This window comes from Sceloporus undulatus, unplaced genomic scaffold (genome assembly GCF_019175285.1).
Source record: "Sceloporus undulatus isolate JIND9_A2432 ecotype Alabama unplaced genomic scaffold, SceUnd_v1.1 scaffold_13, whole genome shotgun sequence".
NCBI classification, from domain to species: Eukaryota; Metazoa; Chordata; class Lepidosauria; order Squamata; family Phrynosomatidae; genus Sceloporus; species Sceloporus undulatus.
In genome coordinates, this window is record NW_024802935.1 from 2,403,026 (window position 1) to 2,420,012 (window position 16,987).

General features: G+C 38.5%; 1 protein-coding gene across 1 annotated transcript in view; it reads right to left on the reverse strand.

Moving 5' to 3' along the window:
- The window catches only part of LOC121917233 (ephrin type-A receptor 3-like), a 294,283-nt gene extending 277,685 nt beyond the window's left edge, over positions 1–16,598 (reverse strand). Inside the window, exon 1 of the mRNA XM_042442991.1 lies at positions 16,357–16,598. Within this exon, the coding sequence (XP_042298925.1) occupies positions 16,357–16,483 (127 nt within the window). The 5' untranslated portion in view covers positions 16,484–16,598. The remainder of the gene's footprint in view (positions 1–16,356) is intronic.
- Positions 16,599–16,987: the final 389 nt, after the last annotated feature.

Genomic DNA, 16,987 nt, shown 5'->3' on the forward strand with positions numbered 1-16,987 from the left:
CAGCAAGAGACAGGTTTGGACATTGTGATTCTGAAGACATATCTCTCACCCACTCTGCCTGGCCACCCACCAAGAAACATCTGCATCTGCTGTGTCAAAAAATAGATACTATTCTGAATGCTGGTGTTATAGAAATTCTTGTAAAACCAGCTCTACATCATATTTTCCATCATATAGGGGTAGCTCATCAACAGCACTGAATCACCACTTTTAAGAAGAAAGAAACTAAGGACATGTTCCAGTCTCTGTCTTTTTGCATCAACTTGTGTACAAATCTAGGAAAGATTTCCATGTAAATGATTCATTATGAGGGACATAATATTGACAATGGTCCATCCACAAATAACCAGAGTATTTCTGCTAAGTACAGCTATCCAGATCTCCATCTTTGTTTACCTCCTGACAAACCACATTGCCAGGACCATGTCCAGTTAGGCTGCTCTACATCCTGTATTATAACAGACATCCCATATTGTGGATGACCACAATTCCACAGTGCTATTAAAATTAGATCTGGTGTCCCAAATGTCAGGGATGGGGAGGTGCAAAAAATGACATGCTCATCATCATGAACATCTTTACGGCTCTTGATTTACTGAGAGCAGAATTTGAAACTGGCAGTTCTCAAGAGTTCTGGACTGTACTAAGCAGCGTCTGGAAGCATTAAGAACATGGGTCGCTCTGAGATGCTCTCAGTCCCCCACTTGTCCCACCTTTTCAGGCTGGGATCAGTTGGAGGAGAAATCAGTCATTGACCCTATTTGATTTCACTGAGAATGCATAACCAAAAAGACAAGCAAGAATAACATACCCTCCAAAAATTTCTCAGATTAAAACTGGGACACATGTGGCTGAACAGTATGGCCAAGATGGCAAATGTTATTGAGGAAGAACACATAAACTAGAAAAGGCTGCAGCAATTTGCTTTTACCTAATTCTATTCACGCCTCTCCTCTTCCCCTCTGCTGAGTTAATTTAGTGCAAACTAAATTATTATTTTCTCTTACTGTCCACTTTTACTGTCCACTTATTATCCAGGAAAGAAAAGGAAAATGCAACAAGATGACAGTCACTTATGGTAACTATGTATAAAGTATTTAATTAGCCATCAGCCAAATTACATTTTACCTTTGTCTGTGACTCATAGGTCCATTCTCATTCTATGACCCAAAAAAGACATTCACCATTCTGAGCCAGCTCTTGCGCTTTCATGTGAATTATGCTGAAGCCATATCCAGACTCTGTTGGGAGTACAGTTGAGACAAAGTTACTCCAGTAGATTAGTGTGTCATTGCCCATGAAGATAACTGACCTGGATCAGTGAAAGGGCAATATGGTTCCAAGTGCAAGCTACCTCCCCAGCCCTCTTGTGCAGGAAGAACAGCTGTAATTCAATGAAGCAATTTTATTTCCCCTCAGGAGCTGCTATTGATGTAGATAAACCTTGATGGGCTCAAGCCAAAGGATTACTGAGAAATGTGGACAGCAAAAGGCAAAGCTATATAGTCAAAAATGTTTTATGGAGAGCTATGTTGCAAAATGTGAGATATGGATTCCAGAAATGGATACATTGTTTTCAATATGAATTGCTCATGACCTCAAAATAAATTTGGCAAATGGCAGTTTCCCCCTTTTTAAAAAAAGCCTAGCTATTATTCAGGAACACACCATTCTCGTTAAACTCATGCATCTTTTACATCCATATTTCTGTCACATTAACAGATGTTCCTTAATTCAAACACTCCAAGGGAGGAAAATACTCTTTTTTTAAAAAACAAAATTAACCTTCAGATACTTAGTTTGGTAACTTTACTCTGGGATCAAAATGTCACACTAGCCTATTAATTGAACATCTGAGGAAAGTAAAGGGAAATCCCTGTTACTTGCATGCCAGTGGGTGCATTCAGAGCCTAATACTACAGACCTGCTGGCAAGTCAGAAAAGCACAGAATTCCTGTTCTTCAAACTCAACCTTCTTTCAAACAGCTTGACATGAGCAATCTCTTTCTCTTTTAGGATAAGGCACCAGCTGTTGGAATAGAAGAGTTCGTTGGAATAACTAACTGCGGAATGAATGAAGAATCCCAAGTTTTCCCACTGCACCTGTTGCCTTTATTTCAACATTTCACCTGCCCTTCCCACTCTTTCTCCCCCTCCCCCTTCTCCATTTATGAGAAAATATTTTCATGGCTCTGCTTAATCAAAGTCGGGATAATTTCTTGGCAAATCTGGAAGACAAGAATCCTTCCTTGCTTTCAAGTACTGATGTTGAGTGGGAGGAGAGGGGGAAGGTGAACATTTGCCATTCCATAACTAATGGCCCAATTCTGTACAAGAAGAGCTTGCTAAGCTACATGCAAGCCAAGTGGAAATGCTTTGGGCCTCAATTATTTTCATGAATGCAGATTCAGAAGGAGATAGGTGTGGGTTTGTTTTTGTTTGTTTGTCCCCCCCCCCCCATCCAACTTGAATGTTAGGATGGGGAAGCATGAATGCAACTTCTGCATCAGTTCATAGTGTGATTGCTTTCCTTGGGAAAGGTAAGCATTCACCAATGGAAAATTTTGAAGTCAAGTAATCTGAAAAATTCTGTTTTGGTACCAACATACTTCAGAGATTACTTCTGCATAATTTTTCATTGCATTCCTATTATGAGTTGCCTTCACCTGACACCAGAAAACATCCATTAAAGGTGAAAACGTCCAAAGGTTGATGAACTACTATTTCTGCTATTCTTCACAGACTAGTCTGAAATGGATTTCTAGGAGTCAGTGTCCAGGAACATCTGGAAGGTCACAGATTCACCAGATTTGGATTAAAGTTTTATGAAACTTTTGAATGATACAGATACATGGCTATAATAAATTATTCAAATATCCCACTTCATGTTAGCTTTTGTAGCCTATATTATTTCATATACTAAAGTGCAGGCAAATTCATTCTAGAGTACTCCTTTCACCTTATGTTTTTAAATGATTTCAGGTTAAAGGTTTTCCCCAGCATGGTAGTTTTGTATAATGTATGCAGTAATTTTTGTAATGGAGCACTCAAAACATTCTGAAAACACAATTTTGAATGCAACTGTACACTCTAGTAACAGAAATGCCATAAAGAGTTTGTGTTCCTCTCTCACTGGAAATTCACAGCATATGTCAGTGGCCAAACTATGGATCAGGCCTTATAAAAGAAATACATTCAAGTCTTAGCAAAAGTCTGCCAACAAATATGGGAAACGAAACAACAGCCTACAGACTGGAAATATTCACTATCCCTCAAAAAGGGGGACATCAGGGATTTCAGTAATCATTGCAACATTGATTTCCCATGCAAGCAAAGTCACCCTCAGGAATTTAAATAGACTTTTACCATATATACAGGGAGAAATGCCAGATGTTGAAGTTGGTTCAGAAAAAGAAGAAGCATTAGTAATCATAATGCAAACCTATGATGGCTAATGAAACATACCAACGAAATTCAGAAAATCAAAGTGCGCTTTAAAAATTACAGCAAAGCCTTTCACTGTGTAAGTAATAATAAAAAGACCATCCCTGTTTTATAAAAAAAGGAATGGGTGTGCCTCAATATTTTATTGTCCTGCTGCTCTTGTCCTCTGGAAAAGAGGCCAGGCCACTGTCAGGAAACAATATAGAGAAACAGAATGGTTTCCTATTACCAAGGGAACTGCATTTTATCACCCTATCTGTTTAATTTATACTCATAATAAATCACACATGTGGGATGAGACTGAGGATGGAAGTAAGAAAATTGTGAGAAGGAACATCACCTATTGAAGAAAGGCAAAAACTAATGAAGACTTAGAACAACTGTTGAAGAAAATTAAGGGAGAAAATGCAAAAGCAGGACTGCAGCTGAATATTAAGAAAACAAAAATAATGAGAATAGAATTAGTTAAAAGTGGACATTGAAATTGTTAAAGATTTTCCCTATATTGGCTCATTCATCAATCAAAATGGAAATTTTTATAGTCAAGAAGTCAGAATAATGCTGAGACTTAGAAAAGATATTCATAAATATAGCAATGAATACAAAAGGAAAATTCATTTATGTTATAGTATTTCCATTTCAGTTTATGGTTTTGAAAGCTGGACAATGAAGAAACTGAACAGAAAAAAGCGCTTCATTGGAAATGTGGCTCTATGGATACCATGGACTGACAAAAAATAAACGAATCAGTTGATTTGAAAGCCTCTGCCAGGCCAGTTGTACATATCTAAAAGTGGATCCATCTTTTTCTGTTTGATGCAACAAATATGGCTTGCCTTCTGGAAATTATTACAATGATATCAGCTTAAGTACATATTATTGTTGTTTTTTAAAGGAATCATACTTTAATCACTCCCTATGGTTTAACAATCAAATGGCATTGCACTGAGTCATAGTATACAGTAACAATGCATGGCACATTTCAGGAGATGGAAAGATTTTTAATGCAGCTTTAGCTTTTTGAACAAGCTAAAGTTGCATAAATAAATCTTTTTTGTCTCCTGAAAATGTGTTGTGTGAAAAACTGTACAACCTCTTGAACCCACTTTACAAACAAGTTATTTGGGAGGAGAACAGGAAACTGGCAAACATTTAATGCAACATTATGCCAGTCAGATGTAATTCTTAAATACTGTCCTAATTCAATTCAAAGAACTATCTAATTCAAGGCCAGGTCCAGCATTTCATTCATAAACAGACGAAAGATTACTTCGCTTTGCACCCCTGGCTTATTCACTTGTACACAAGAAATCATAGAGGCAAGCAGCTAAGCACTTCAAAATGAACACACGAAATGGAGACTACATGCTGATACAATCAGAAATCTCCATTGAGTGTCATGTTGAGGAAAGCAGGATGCTAACGCTGAATCCGGTTTTATTTTCCAACATGCTGATGTCACCAAGAAGCTATTTTTATTGTTTAACAGAATTTATGGAGGTAATTAATTCAGAACATGTGTGCTTTGCTAGTCACATATTTAAAAAACCAAATTTCCCAAGCTTAATTTTCTGTGCTTCCAAGCAAAATTTTACCCACATTCTCTCCCACTTCCCTCATGTGAAAGAACATCATTAAGACAAGATAAGGCAAAACCATGAAAACTGTCTACTGCATTCTTTCCTATCCAATCCATCACAATTTTGTAAGTCATCCATTTCCTATTACAGCACCTTGTTGTCCCAGTACAGCCACATCATATTTCATAATGTCTTCCCACCCTGAGAATCCAAAAACAGTATGCACGCATAGATCCCACTGTGCTTTCTCTATGGTTTCCCTTCACCAGTGAGCAGGTGTTTTCTGCCCTATTTCATTTCCTCCATAACTCAACAATACTGTAAAGACAACTTCTGGGTCCCAAAGTGGTTGTTTCAAATCTGAGTCCTCACCCATACACTTCATGAAGCTCTCACAGGTGGTTCTAACTGGACATAACATTCAGCATATCTTACCTATCACCTGTGGGGGATTTTAGCCATGGGCACATAACTGACAATGTTGGCATGGGCCCAATGAGAACTGCAGTACTGGCTTTCAGCAGTGAAGACGGGGGCCATTCTGGGGCTACCACATTCAAAGAAAAGCATGAAAACATACTACATAAACAGTAAAGATTTGATAACATCTTAGAGTGAGCCACTATGAAGCCTTCACATCATTTCCAACTTATGGTGACCCTAAGGTGAAGCTATTATGGGTTGGGTTTTTTTTGGCAAGTTTCTTCAGAAGACTTTTGCCACTGCCACCCTCTGAGGCTGAGAGAGTGAGACTTGCCAAGGTTACCCAGTGGGTTGACAGAGCCAAAGTTCAAGTCCAACATTCAACCCACTATATCACAGTGGCTAAAGGATAATACTTGAGCGTATGTAAATATATATAGTTATCTGTTCTGTATTGGATCCAGACAGACTGCTGCCGCACTGCAGAATTAAAGCAGTTTGAGACTGCTTTAACTATCATGGCTCCATCCTATGGAATCCTGGGATTTTTAGTTTGTTAAGGCACCAGGAACAGAGAAGCTTAAATATCTCACAAAACTACAAATCCAGAATTCCATAGCATTGAGTCATGGCAGTAAAAAGTTGTGTCAAACTACATTCATTCTGCTGTATAGATACATCCTAAGGCTTAAATTGCAACCACTGAAATCATACCTAACTTAAGATTTTAGTGGTTCTACAAGCATGACTGAAAGCCAGAGACATGTAGCAATTTATGTCAAATCCCTGCTTGGCCATAGAAAGTAAGTAAATGTAACGTTGGGCAACTCACACTGTCTCAGACTAAGGGGAAGAAAATGCCAAAACTCCTCTGAAGAAATGTTACCAAGAAAACCCTAAAACAGAGTCACCATAAATCAGAGTCAACCTGAAGGTCTAACAATAAGAACAAAAATGAAAAATATAAATAATTATGCTTAAATCTAGCCCACTGGATTACTTCTTGAAATAATTTTCAACATGCTTTTGTTCACTCATATGTGGATGACTGGATTTTCTTGCCAAATTAATCAATGTTAGCTAAATTCTAAAGTTGTCAAAAAGCTAAAGGTGTTAATATTACAAAAAATAGCTATAAAATTGTTACAAGTAGGTTAACTTTTGAATGCTCACAAAGAACCAAGACTACAAAGATTATATATGCAGAAGACAGGGGTACAATATGACTATACGAAGGAGGCAATGCAACCTTAAATGCAGAGAACTGCTGAAGAAATCAAATACAAAACAGGAAAAATAATTTGTTCTTCTTAATAATTGGATGAATAGACGAAACCTTCTCTGAAAAACATTTTCCATTTTGACTAAAACACAAAGTATACTGAAATATAAAGAATGGGGAGGAACCCTTAAGGACTCCTCCTCACCAGTAATTCATGAGAAAAATATTATTCAACTTAGTGGATCTCACTTCAAAGTAGTCATGTATAGTATTGCATTGCTACTGTAGCAATACTTTAGCTGTACTGTACAAAAACAGAAAGTGTTCTGTGGAAGCTAGAGCTTGAATCTTAATAGTGGCCCCAATGACAGTAGCCACATTAAATTAGCTGTTGCAAATATTTACATATGTAAATCCCTATGTAAATCTCATTGATTCAACTGTTCTACTCTAGTCAGAACTCCCAGTGAGATGCAGGCTAATGAAGCTTTTCCACTTTTCACAATATTCACAACATTTCTCTCTTCTCATCTTGTATTTTGTGGATTGTGTCAGGCAGCAGCTGTTGTATGATGTGCTAGAAGCAGCCCCCTGGCTTTTCCATTCGTTTTGAAATCATTTTGTGTGTTGCAACCTGCCCTGAAACCCAAAAGCTAGTTTGCTGCACTCGTATGAAACGAAAAAGGCTGTGCTATCAGCAGTGTTGAAAATCTGACTGCAAGTCCCATTGGATTCTGATAGGTGAAAATTTAGTGGGTGAAATGGGAAGGGGTGGATTATCTTGTACTTTGTCTCAGGCAGTCAAATATGTGAAGACAGCCCTGAGCACTACAGTTCAAGCACCCCAATTTTTTCTTTGTCTCCTTTCTTTTAAAAAGAATTAATTAAATAACTATAGACACAGAATTAGAGGCTGGTTTTAATTAGCATATGTAAATATTTTTATGAAAATATTACAGCCATCTATTAAAACTGCAAAGTGTAAATATTAAATATATACTGTTACCTAAACCAGAAGTGACAAAAATCCTCTTTTCTCTCTCTGTCACTCTCTCTTTCTAGATTGTTCACTGTCATAAAACTTGTGAAGTAATTTGCAAGTATAAAGTTATTCACAGACTCAAGAAATAAATATATGTATATTCATGTGTGTGTATGTATCTACACACACATGCCCATGTGCACACACACACACACACATCTTGGTTTTGACACTGAAATCTACAGGAAGAGTGTTTTAGGGAGTGCACCGCTGGTAAAAAGTGGACCTAAACCACCTTCAGAAAGAAGGTGTCTCAGTTTTATTAAAACAAATTAAATATAATTGTAAAATATATCAGTTTAAATCTTCCAGGAGAATGTTTATTTTTTTAAAAAAAATTGATTCCTCTACTTTTGTACAATTACAAATGTGAAATTTGGTTTCTAAAAGTGAAAGATCAGAATTAATCATAATATTAAATCTGCTTTCTTAACAGAACTTTACTCTGTAGACCCCCTTTATTTTACTGTTGAACTGCTTTTACATTTCCACTGCTGTTTGTCTGATGTGCTTTTATTCTCTTCCCACTTTTTCCCCACCAGATTAATGGGATTTTCTTCCCCCCCTGCACCGTAACAGCAGGATATACAGTACTTTACAAAAAAGAGAGAAAAGTTGCCTAAAAGTTTTCACTTACAGTGGTTCAGCTTGAATAATGTCTCCCCACGTTAAAGAATTAATTTGGTGTGGTTTCATTAATCCTAAACAAGGTTTGGCAGGCAAGGCCTTTTATTCTTTTGTCTCTCTCCCAACAATTCCCTTCAAACACAACAATCTGTATTTCTATATCTTCATTTCTTTTAACTACTTTATCCTCCTCTGGTGACTTTCCAAGCAAGCTGAAATTTAAAATTCCATAAATATGTGTTCCAAATTTCAATCAGTAAGGGCCATCAAACATTAACTGCACTAAAGCCAAATTAAAATATACACATGAATTCATATTCTATCATTTCAGTCCACTTTCAATTTAATATTTGAATGATTTCTTGGGCATCGCTTACCCAAAGTAAGGAATTTTTAAGTACCCCTGTTTTCAGTGAAACAGTTAAACACACATTCAAAATATCTCTGATAAGCTCTGATTGGACTGTTTCCAAAACTGCTTTTTTAAAAAGACCTGTTAATTATTCTTTAAAACCCTGCAGCAAATATGATATTGTAAAAAAATAAAATGAGAAACACATTTTTTCCCTGCCATGTTACTACTCCAGCCCTATTTTTCTACTGTGGCCATGACTCTTACAAAGTTATAACTATGATACAGCAATAAGAACAGTTACTGCCTCCTTTCTAGTAGAGAATCCTCTGCACTGCTGACATCAAATATCCTACGTACACTGGCATCATAAAACTTGTCCAGTATTCAGACTTCTAAATTTTAGTATATTGATTGATTGATTGATTGATTGATGTTTTTTCCCTCCTTTTCCCAGTTAGGGACTCAAGGTGGCTTAGAACAGTTAAAACAAAGATAGCTAAAACATCACCACATATAAAAATTAATATTCAGCTCTTAAAAACTATAAACATACTTCATGAAAATCAATCTTCATTACAACCATATTATTTGGAATTCAACATCCTTCAAATCAACCCTATATCTCAAAGGATAGCTTTAGGATTAAAGCACACATCTCAGAAATTTTAATGGTAGTGGTAGATATGGATTCCCATGAAACGCATGGCCATAGGCTTTCATGCAAAAATACTGTCACCCTCTTAAAAAACCTCCTCTTGGTAAAAAATCTAATGAGCAACAGAATACATTTCTAAATAAATATGAAGAAAATATGAGTTTGTCTTCAGTTTACTTACTGGAATGAAACTGCAATATGCACTGGACTGGACTCTGCTATGAAAATAACTTTAATAGAAAGTATCAAATACTGTGAAACTTAATAATTTCAAATTGTTTTTCCCTTACCTCTAATAAGATTTACCCGGGGGGGGGGGGGGGGGGTCAGCCCTAAATAATTACTATAAAAAGGAAAGTTAAAGGAAAACAGAAGACAGGCTGTTATGTAAATATGCCTTCAGGCTCTATAATCTAACGGGTCGGGTGCCCAACAGGAGCCTTAACTTTTCCAAACTCTGTCTACCTCCCATTTTTTGGAAACTGCTCTGTAGTGACCCTCACTGGTGACAAAATCCAGACTGCTGACAGGAAAAAAGAAAGAGAAACACCTGCATCAGTATTATGGTTCATTCAGTGATAATTCTTTCAGCAAGAGTTTTATCTTCTGGTTCTGGAAGTTTCCTTGAAGAAAAGATGTACATTTTTGACCAACATCGGCAGCATGCACACTAGACAGAAATAACATCTCCCCCACCAGTCAGTATTATCCTGGGAGGTAATGTTTTAATCCCAGCATTTCTGTCAAAATAAGGGCATTCAGTCATGCAGACATCATGTGGGCAGCCTTTTTTTAAAAAGTGTTTTGATTGCCTTACACTTTAATAACACAGCTAGTGGTGAGAAACAACTTTTTTAAAGGTGATCCTTCTTTTTTTAAAAAATGTATATATCTAAATATTTTAGCCATGCCTCTTAACTTCGTTCATTGCTATTTGCATAATTCCTCCAAGAGTAAAAGAACACCTAAGTGATGGCAAGAAACTTCCATACTGGTGTGTTTAATATTTAACATGTGTTCCATTTTTTTAACGTGACATACTTGGGGACTGTTAGACTGAAGCAATGAATTGATCTCATGGTAGGAATATTAAAGCAAACAAGGAGGTATTCAGATTATTGAAGTGTACAAGTCCTGTAATAAGAACAAGCAAACACTCTTACTTTTTAGTTCCAAATTATGGAATATTGTAAATGTTATAGAATGAAACCAAATAGCTATGAATAAGAGGAAGAAGTGTGAACAGTAATGTTTTAGATCTTATTTTTTTTATTACTCTCTAAATTCTATTTAAATGAACTGACAAATAATTGTTGTTTTAAAGTAACCACTCCTCTACAAGCATATTTTGAGTTTTATTATTTAATGTGACAGTTGCTAAACTTTATGCCCCTCGGGGATTTCATCATTGCGAGTCAAGATTTATCAGGTCACCACACCCGACATTTTCTTGAAGCATTGTGAAACTATTTTATTCAAGCTAAGTTAATGGCTGGGGTTAAACTGTGAGGTTGGGTGTATATGTGGGTGGATGGAGCCAGAGTTGGAATTTTAATCATGTCAAGTTCTCATAGATGCTTCCCTTGTCATTTATTTAGAGGTTTGTTTTCTGCTTTTAAGTCTCTTTCAGCCTCCATCCCCTCTCCCAAGCTTTGAGGATATCAAAGTATAAAACTCTATGGTCACAATCCACTGGCAAATTCTCCTGAAATGAATCCACAACGTGGACATTAATAAGAACATGGAAACATTAATGCACTCCTAAGTTTCTCCCATTCATTCCAGTGGGATTGTTTAGAACTTTTCAGAAGACGGTTTCCTAAATAAAGAAATATGTAACCTACAACATTTATTGGACTGATTAGTTTTGTTTGAAAATACACCAAAAATCATGTGTCTATTAAAAATCATTTGCCATAAAAATCCACTTCTAAGACTCCCTTTAAACCAAGGAACGAAACGTTATGACTGAATAAGGGAAAGTTATGCGAAAGGGCCACAATGCCCATCTCACAGCCACTTCAAAGTGCCACAGCTCATGACATCACTGAGATGTACATTAATATTTTTTGAACTGCTAAATTATGTTTACCAGGGGAAAGATGTAAGTTAACCACTGAACAAATGTTCTGGTACGGGTAAGCACAAACGGCGAAGTCGTTTAAGGAAAAACTCGCACACTGTAAACAGAGTCTGAAATACTTCTTGCTGTTTACTGAAATGGAGCCTGTAGGTAACCATGAACAGATGTACAGTCCTGGTGTCTTTTGGGGTAGTTGTGTTCATAAGAAATTCTTTATGTGCGATTGGAGAGGTTAAAAGAAGTTTCCTGTCTGCACAGTCAAAATATTATTGAAGCAATTCAAGTTGTCAGTAAAAGCTTAAACAAATTTGCTGATAATCCTGTTAATGACCTAGGTCAAGTGTTAACTGTTGCAGGTTATAAAACAGTTAAATTAAGGTTGCTGGTACCCTTGGGCAAATCGTATCATTACAGAAATGGATTAGGAAAAAAACTATTAAATTGTAGAGTGATATCGCTCGTTTTGGTTTATGAATTGACAAGAATGGTTCCTGAAATCATCACAACACATTTCGGTGTGTGTGTGTGTAGAATCCTCCTTTTAAAAATGTCTAATTTGAAGATATAAAATAGTGAATTATGAATTCTAAGAGAGCATACTTCCAGCCTGGAATTTCTGTACATATCAAAAAATCTATTTAAGCCTGAGCATGGCGCAAAATCCATTCATTATTCAGATGTTAATTCCTTCTGACATTTTCCTGTGGTTGAATAGATGGCTCACACTTCTCAGCGCTGCTGGGGTTGTTTTATTTTATTTTATTTTATTTTAAAAAAAGAGATTGCTCAAAGAGCTTTGGATCTACACATGTGCACAAATGAAGTGTGAGAGAGAGAAAAATAAGTTTGAAAAAATTACCTATTTCATCACCTCTCTGCTTAATTGGAGCTTCCATTTATAACCAACACAGCACAAAACCAAAGCAGATGCAAATTAATAACTAAAACCTAAACTTTAAACTAGATCTAAAAATTGTGTAGTATCAAAAATGGTATAGTGTCAAAACATGAAAATGGTATCAAAGAAAAAAACGATTATCTTTCAAAGAACAAATACAAATTAAAACATACCCCAAAGCAATGCTGCTATAGAATGAGCTTTATCCCTTCCCATAAGTCTTCATGAGATGAAATAAACTCATAAGATTTGTTTAGGATTTATAAAAAGTTTGTTGTTGTCATATAAACATAGATGAAGAGATATTCAAGCTCCAAAATTTAATCAACTTCAGTTATTATTATTTCCCCCCCAAAGATTCTGTGATGAAGTTGTAGAGGGTGGCAAGAAAAAGATGGCTTAATTCCTTCAACACTTAAAGTCTATATGTGTCTAGAAGTAAGTCCCACTGAGTTAAATGAAGTTTAATTTCACATAGGTGGATATACAGAATTACAGTCACAGTATAAGTTTTAACCCTCACACACATACACACATAACACAAGCATATACTTTCAAATTAACATGTTTGAAAATATTATAGTTGACCTCTGCGCTATCCACATTCACAGATATTATTTTAAAGAGAAAAATAATTCAAATGCATGGAAACAACTTCAAAAAGTACACTTTCAAAAGACATTTTGTTTGTCTGGAAAGCTCTGAAGCACAAACACAGACACATGTAATTCTTTTCCGTTTCTACGTTCCTTTATAATTACATAATTATAATGACATAATTATAATTGACTGTCATTGTCAACACTTCCTTCAAAACTGGAAATTTGAAGCTGCTGTATGGTCTACAGTAAAAGATTAAATATAGGGACAAAACAATTTCCAAGTTGTCACTACACAACCCAGAATTTGTGATATCGCACAAAATGTGTGGAATTTTTAAAAATTACACACAGGGGGGAAAGCGTGATCCCAACTGTGAACCACTATGTTCTTTACAATCTTCCGAACACAGTAAGCTTTCAGAAAGGATCACAACAGATACAGAAATTAACAGATCACATAGCAAAGTGTGAGTGTCTAGATATCTTACGTTGCCTCAGTTGCTATTTGCTGGCTACTATACTTTGCCAGCCAGAGAGCAAGCTGCTCTACTGCTCTTTTGTGCTCATTAGACTTGAGTTTAGCTGCTAAGAGCTGCAGCCTTTTCCAAACTGCCCTCTCTGGCTTCTCAGGCTTTATGAACCAAAAAAGGGAGAATCCAATACGAAGACTGATACCACTGCTTTCCTACCAGCAATACAAGTTCTGTTAATGCCACCATCCTATCTTCTATCCATTTCTTTTAAAAGAATGCGCCTCCATGAAGGCTATATTTTTAAAAGCAAATCATAAAGAACAATGTGCTTGTTTCCCCAGTATATAAAAAAATGTTCAACCTGCATCGTCTCCCTCTCAAGATATATATTCTTGAGACTTAAAAAAACATCAATATGAGTACCATCTCCTCTCCAGAAGAAAGTGGTAGTATTATTTGTTTTGTTCATTGAAGACCCTAGGAAAATAACCATCGAAACCATTTGCTTAATAAGCAAGACTGATCAGGCAGGTGGATGGTTTTGCACCATTATTTCAAACTACAAGTCCCTCCTACCCTTTCGGCTTTTGAATTGTAGGTGTAAGTCGGTGTGCTTGAACACTCTTGTGTCAAAGGTTGCATGTTTGGTGCTCTGGCTTCACCCATAGAATTACTGGGTGTGTCTTTTAAAGGAACATGTTTTAGGGGGGAAATCCAAAAGGCATTTATTTCTGCCCCCCCCTCACTCCCCACCCTCAACAAGCTTGACACCTTCAACAATCATTTCTGATTCAATAAATGTTTTCTGATTAAATAGATTGAAATGGGTACACACAGACAGGGAGACAGGCAGACACAGTGAAATGTTCCACACCAAACACAGGTGACTTTGATAAGAAATTGCTGTATTTTATTACTCCCAAAGTTTGCGATGCAAACAAAATTAATTAACCCAGGACATAATTTCAGTACGACTTCAAGTACTTGTATTAATCCCAGAAACAAACTAATTTTTAAAGGATATGGGCCCTTAGGGAGGGGGTTAGTTTTGTTGATGTTTTTTCCCTCTGTTGAATTATAGGTCAGAGTAACAGACGCCTGCCATTGCTCCAATTGACTATCAAAGCAAATAAAAACAAGCAATACAGCCATAATGTAAGAAGCCAACACAAGCTCTTTCTCTTTGTGTGTCTGTCTTTCTGTCTCAGAGAAAGAATGAAGGAGGTTGGACATTGTTCTGCTTCTTGAGAATTCACTCATGTCTTATTCAGCTAGAGCTTCCCTTGCCGCCAAATAGTTAAAATATTACAGAACGCATCTCATGTGTCTCTTCAGCCATAACACAAGAAGCCAACACAAGTTTTCTCTCTGTGTGTGTGTGTGTCTGTGTGTGTGTTAGAGAGAGAAAGAGAGATTGGACATTGTTCTGCTTTTTGCGACTTCACTAATTTTCCATATTCAGATAGATCATCTCTTGCCACCAAATAGTAAAATAATACAGAATGCATCCCTTCCTTCCTTTGTCCCAATATATATATATATATATATATATATATATATATATATATATATCTTTTTCACTCTCTGTGTGTGTACATTACACACACACACACACACACAAATTTTGGGAGTAGGAAGGGTAGAGACATATTGGATGCATTCTGTATTATTTTATTGTGTTTGTGTATGTATACACGCACACACACACACATATATATAAAATTTTGGGAGTAGGAAGGAAAGAGACTTATAGGATGCATTCTCTCTCTCTCTCTCTCTGTGTGTGTGTGTGTGTGTGTGTGTATATATATATATATATACACACACACACATACACACATATATGTCTCTATATATGTATATGTCATTTATACACACACAGACATGTCTGTGTATATGTGTGTGTATGTGTATGTGTGTATAGACACAGAGAGACATAATCAGAGAGATAAAGAGTGAGTGAGTGTGTTTCCACACTCCATGACCCCAAAGCATCCCTCCAACAGCATCTCTTTTTCGCAATGAAGCGGAATCCTCCCTAAAGCCAGGGAAAGAAGGGGCTTCCCTGAGCGAGCCTCTCTTGGCACCAACCTGGGCTCAGACTCAGCCCTGCCGGACCTGGCACCCTTTGCCCCAAAGCCATCCAGCAGCCAAGGCTTGGCAGAGGCAGAGGCGCCAGAAGCCCCGGGGAGGGTGCCCTCCTCCTCTCCCTGCCTCCTTCCTGCCTCCTGGCTCCAGAGATGTCCCAGCCAGTCCCTCTCGCTCCAAAGAAAAACCCCGCCGCCACTTTCTCTTTCCCTCTCTCCCTCACACACACAGCCATCAACTTTGCCAAGAAGTGCCCATCATGTGCCACCTCCTTCAGGGCGGCCCAAGGGCACTTCCAAATTCCCAGGCGCCCGGGGGACTTAACCCAGGTTCAATCCCAGCAGGGCCCAGACTGTCCCATTTCCCAGCGCCCAGATTGCCCAGTGCCTGGACTTTCCGATCCCCCAATGCCCAGGATTCCCAGTTGCCACACGCACAGCTTTCCCAATGCCCAGGTCTTCTAAAGTCTCAATGCCCAGATTGCCCAGGGTCCAGACTTCCAAATTCCCCGATCCCCAGATCCCTCAATGCCCAGATGTCCCAATTGCCCAAATGCCCAGATTCGCCAGGATCCTGACTTTCCAAAACCAATGCTCCAACGCCTAGAGTTTCCAGTGTCCAGACTTCCAAATACCAGAATGCCCAGCTTTCCCCATCCTAAGGCCCCCAGAAGGGGGAAGAGGGCAGGAGCTGCTTTCCAGCCCAAGAAAGCGGAGAGGGACCTGGCAGGTGGGATGCTCTGGAGGGCAAAAACAATAATACTAATAACGGGGATTAAATGCCACCAAGGGACCCTGGGGGCAGGTGGGCAGGTGCCTGGGTCCGGGGCTGCTCTCCTTCCTCCTCCTCCTCCTCTTGGCTTACCTTCGTTGGTGGGATGCAGGTTGAGATCCGCCAGGCAGCATCCGCGGGCGGTGGAGGCGAGGCAGAGGAGGCAGGAGAGGAGGCAGAGGCAGAGGCAGAGGCGGAGGCTGGGCTGAGGCGAGTCCATGGTGCTCCAGCAGCATCGCTCCCTCGAGCCGGCCAGGGCTGGGCAGCCGGAGCCAAGTTACCATGCTCCGCTCCGGAGGCTCAGGGCATGAAGTTGGAGGCTCCGCAGATGGAGAGCCAAGAGCAGCAGCAGCAGCAGCAAGAGGAGGAGGAGGAGGAGGAGGAGGAGGAGGAGGAGCTGGACCACAGACAGACTCACAGAGAGAGGGGGGGGGGGCTCCTCCCGCGCGGTCCTAGCGCCTCCTCTTCTCCCCCTCTGGCAACAAGGTGCCACAGCTGTGTCTCTCTCTACACTGCAGGAGTAGCCAGTGGCATCCCTAGGGTTGGTGCCACACACCCCTCCACTGACCTCCTCCCATTTCACACCTATCAGAATTCATACTCAGGCTTTTCTTTTCTTTTCTTTGTACTAATGTTACTCCTCCATCAGAATGAGTCCCTTTACTGGGAGGAAGGTGGGGTATAAATAAGCATCATCATCATCATCATCATCATCATTCCCCAA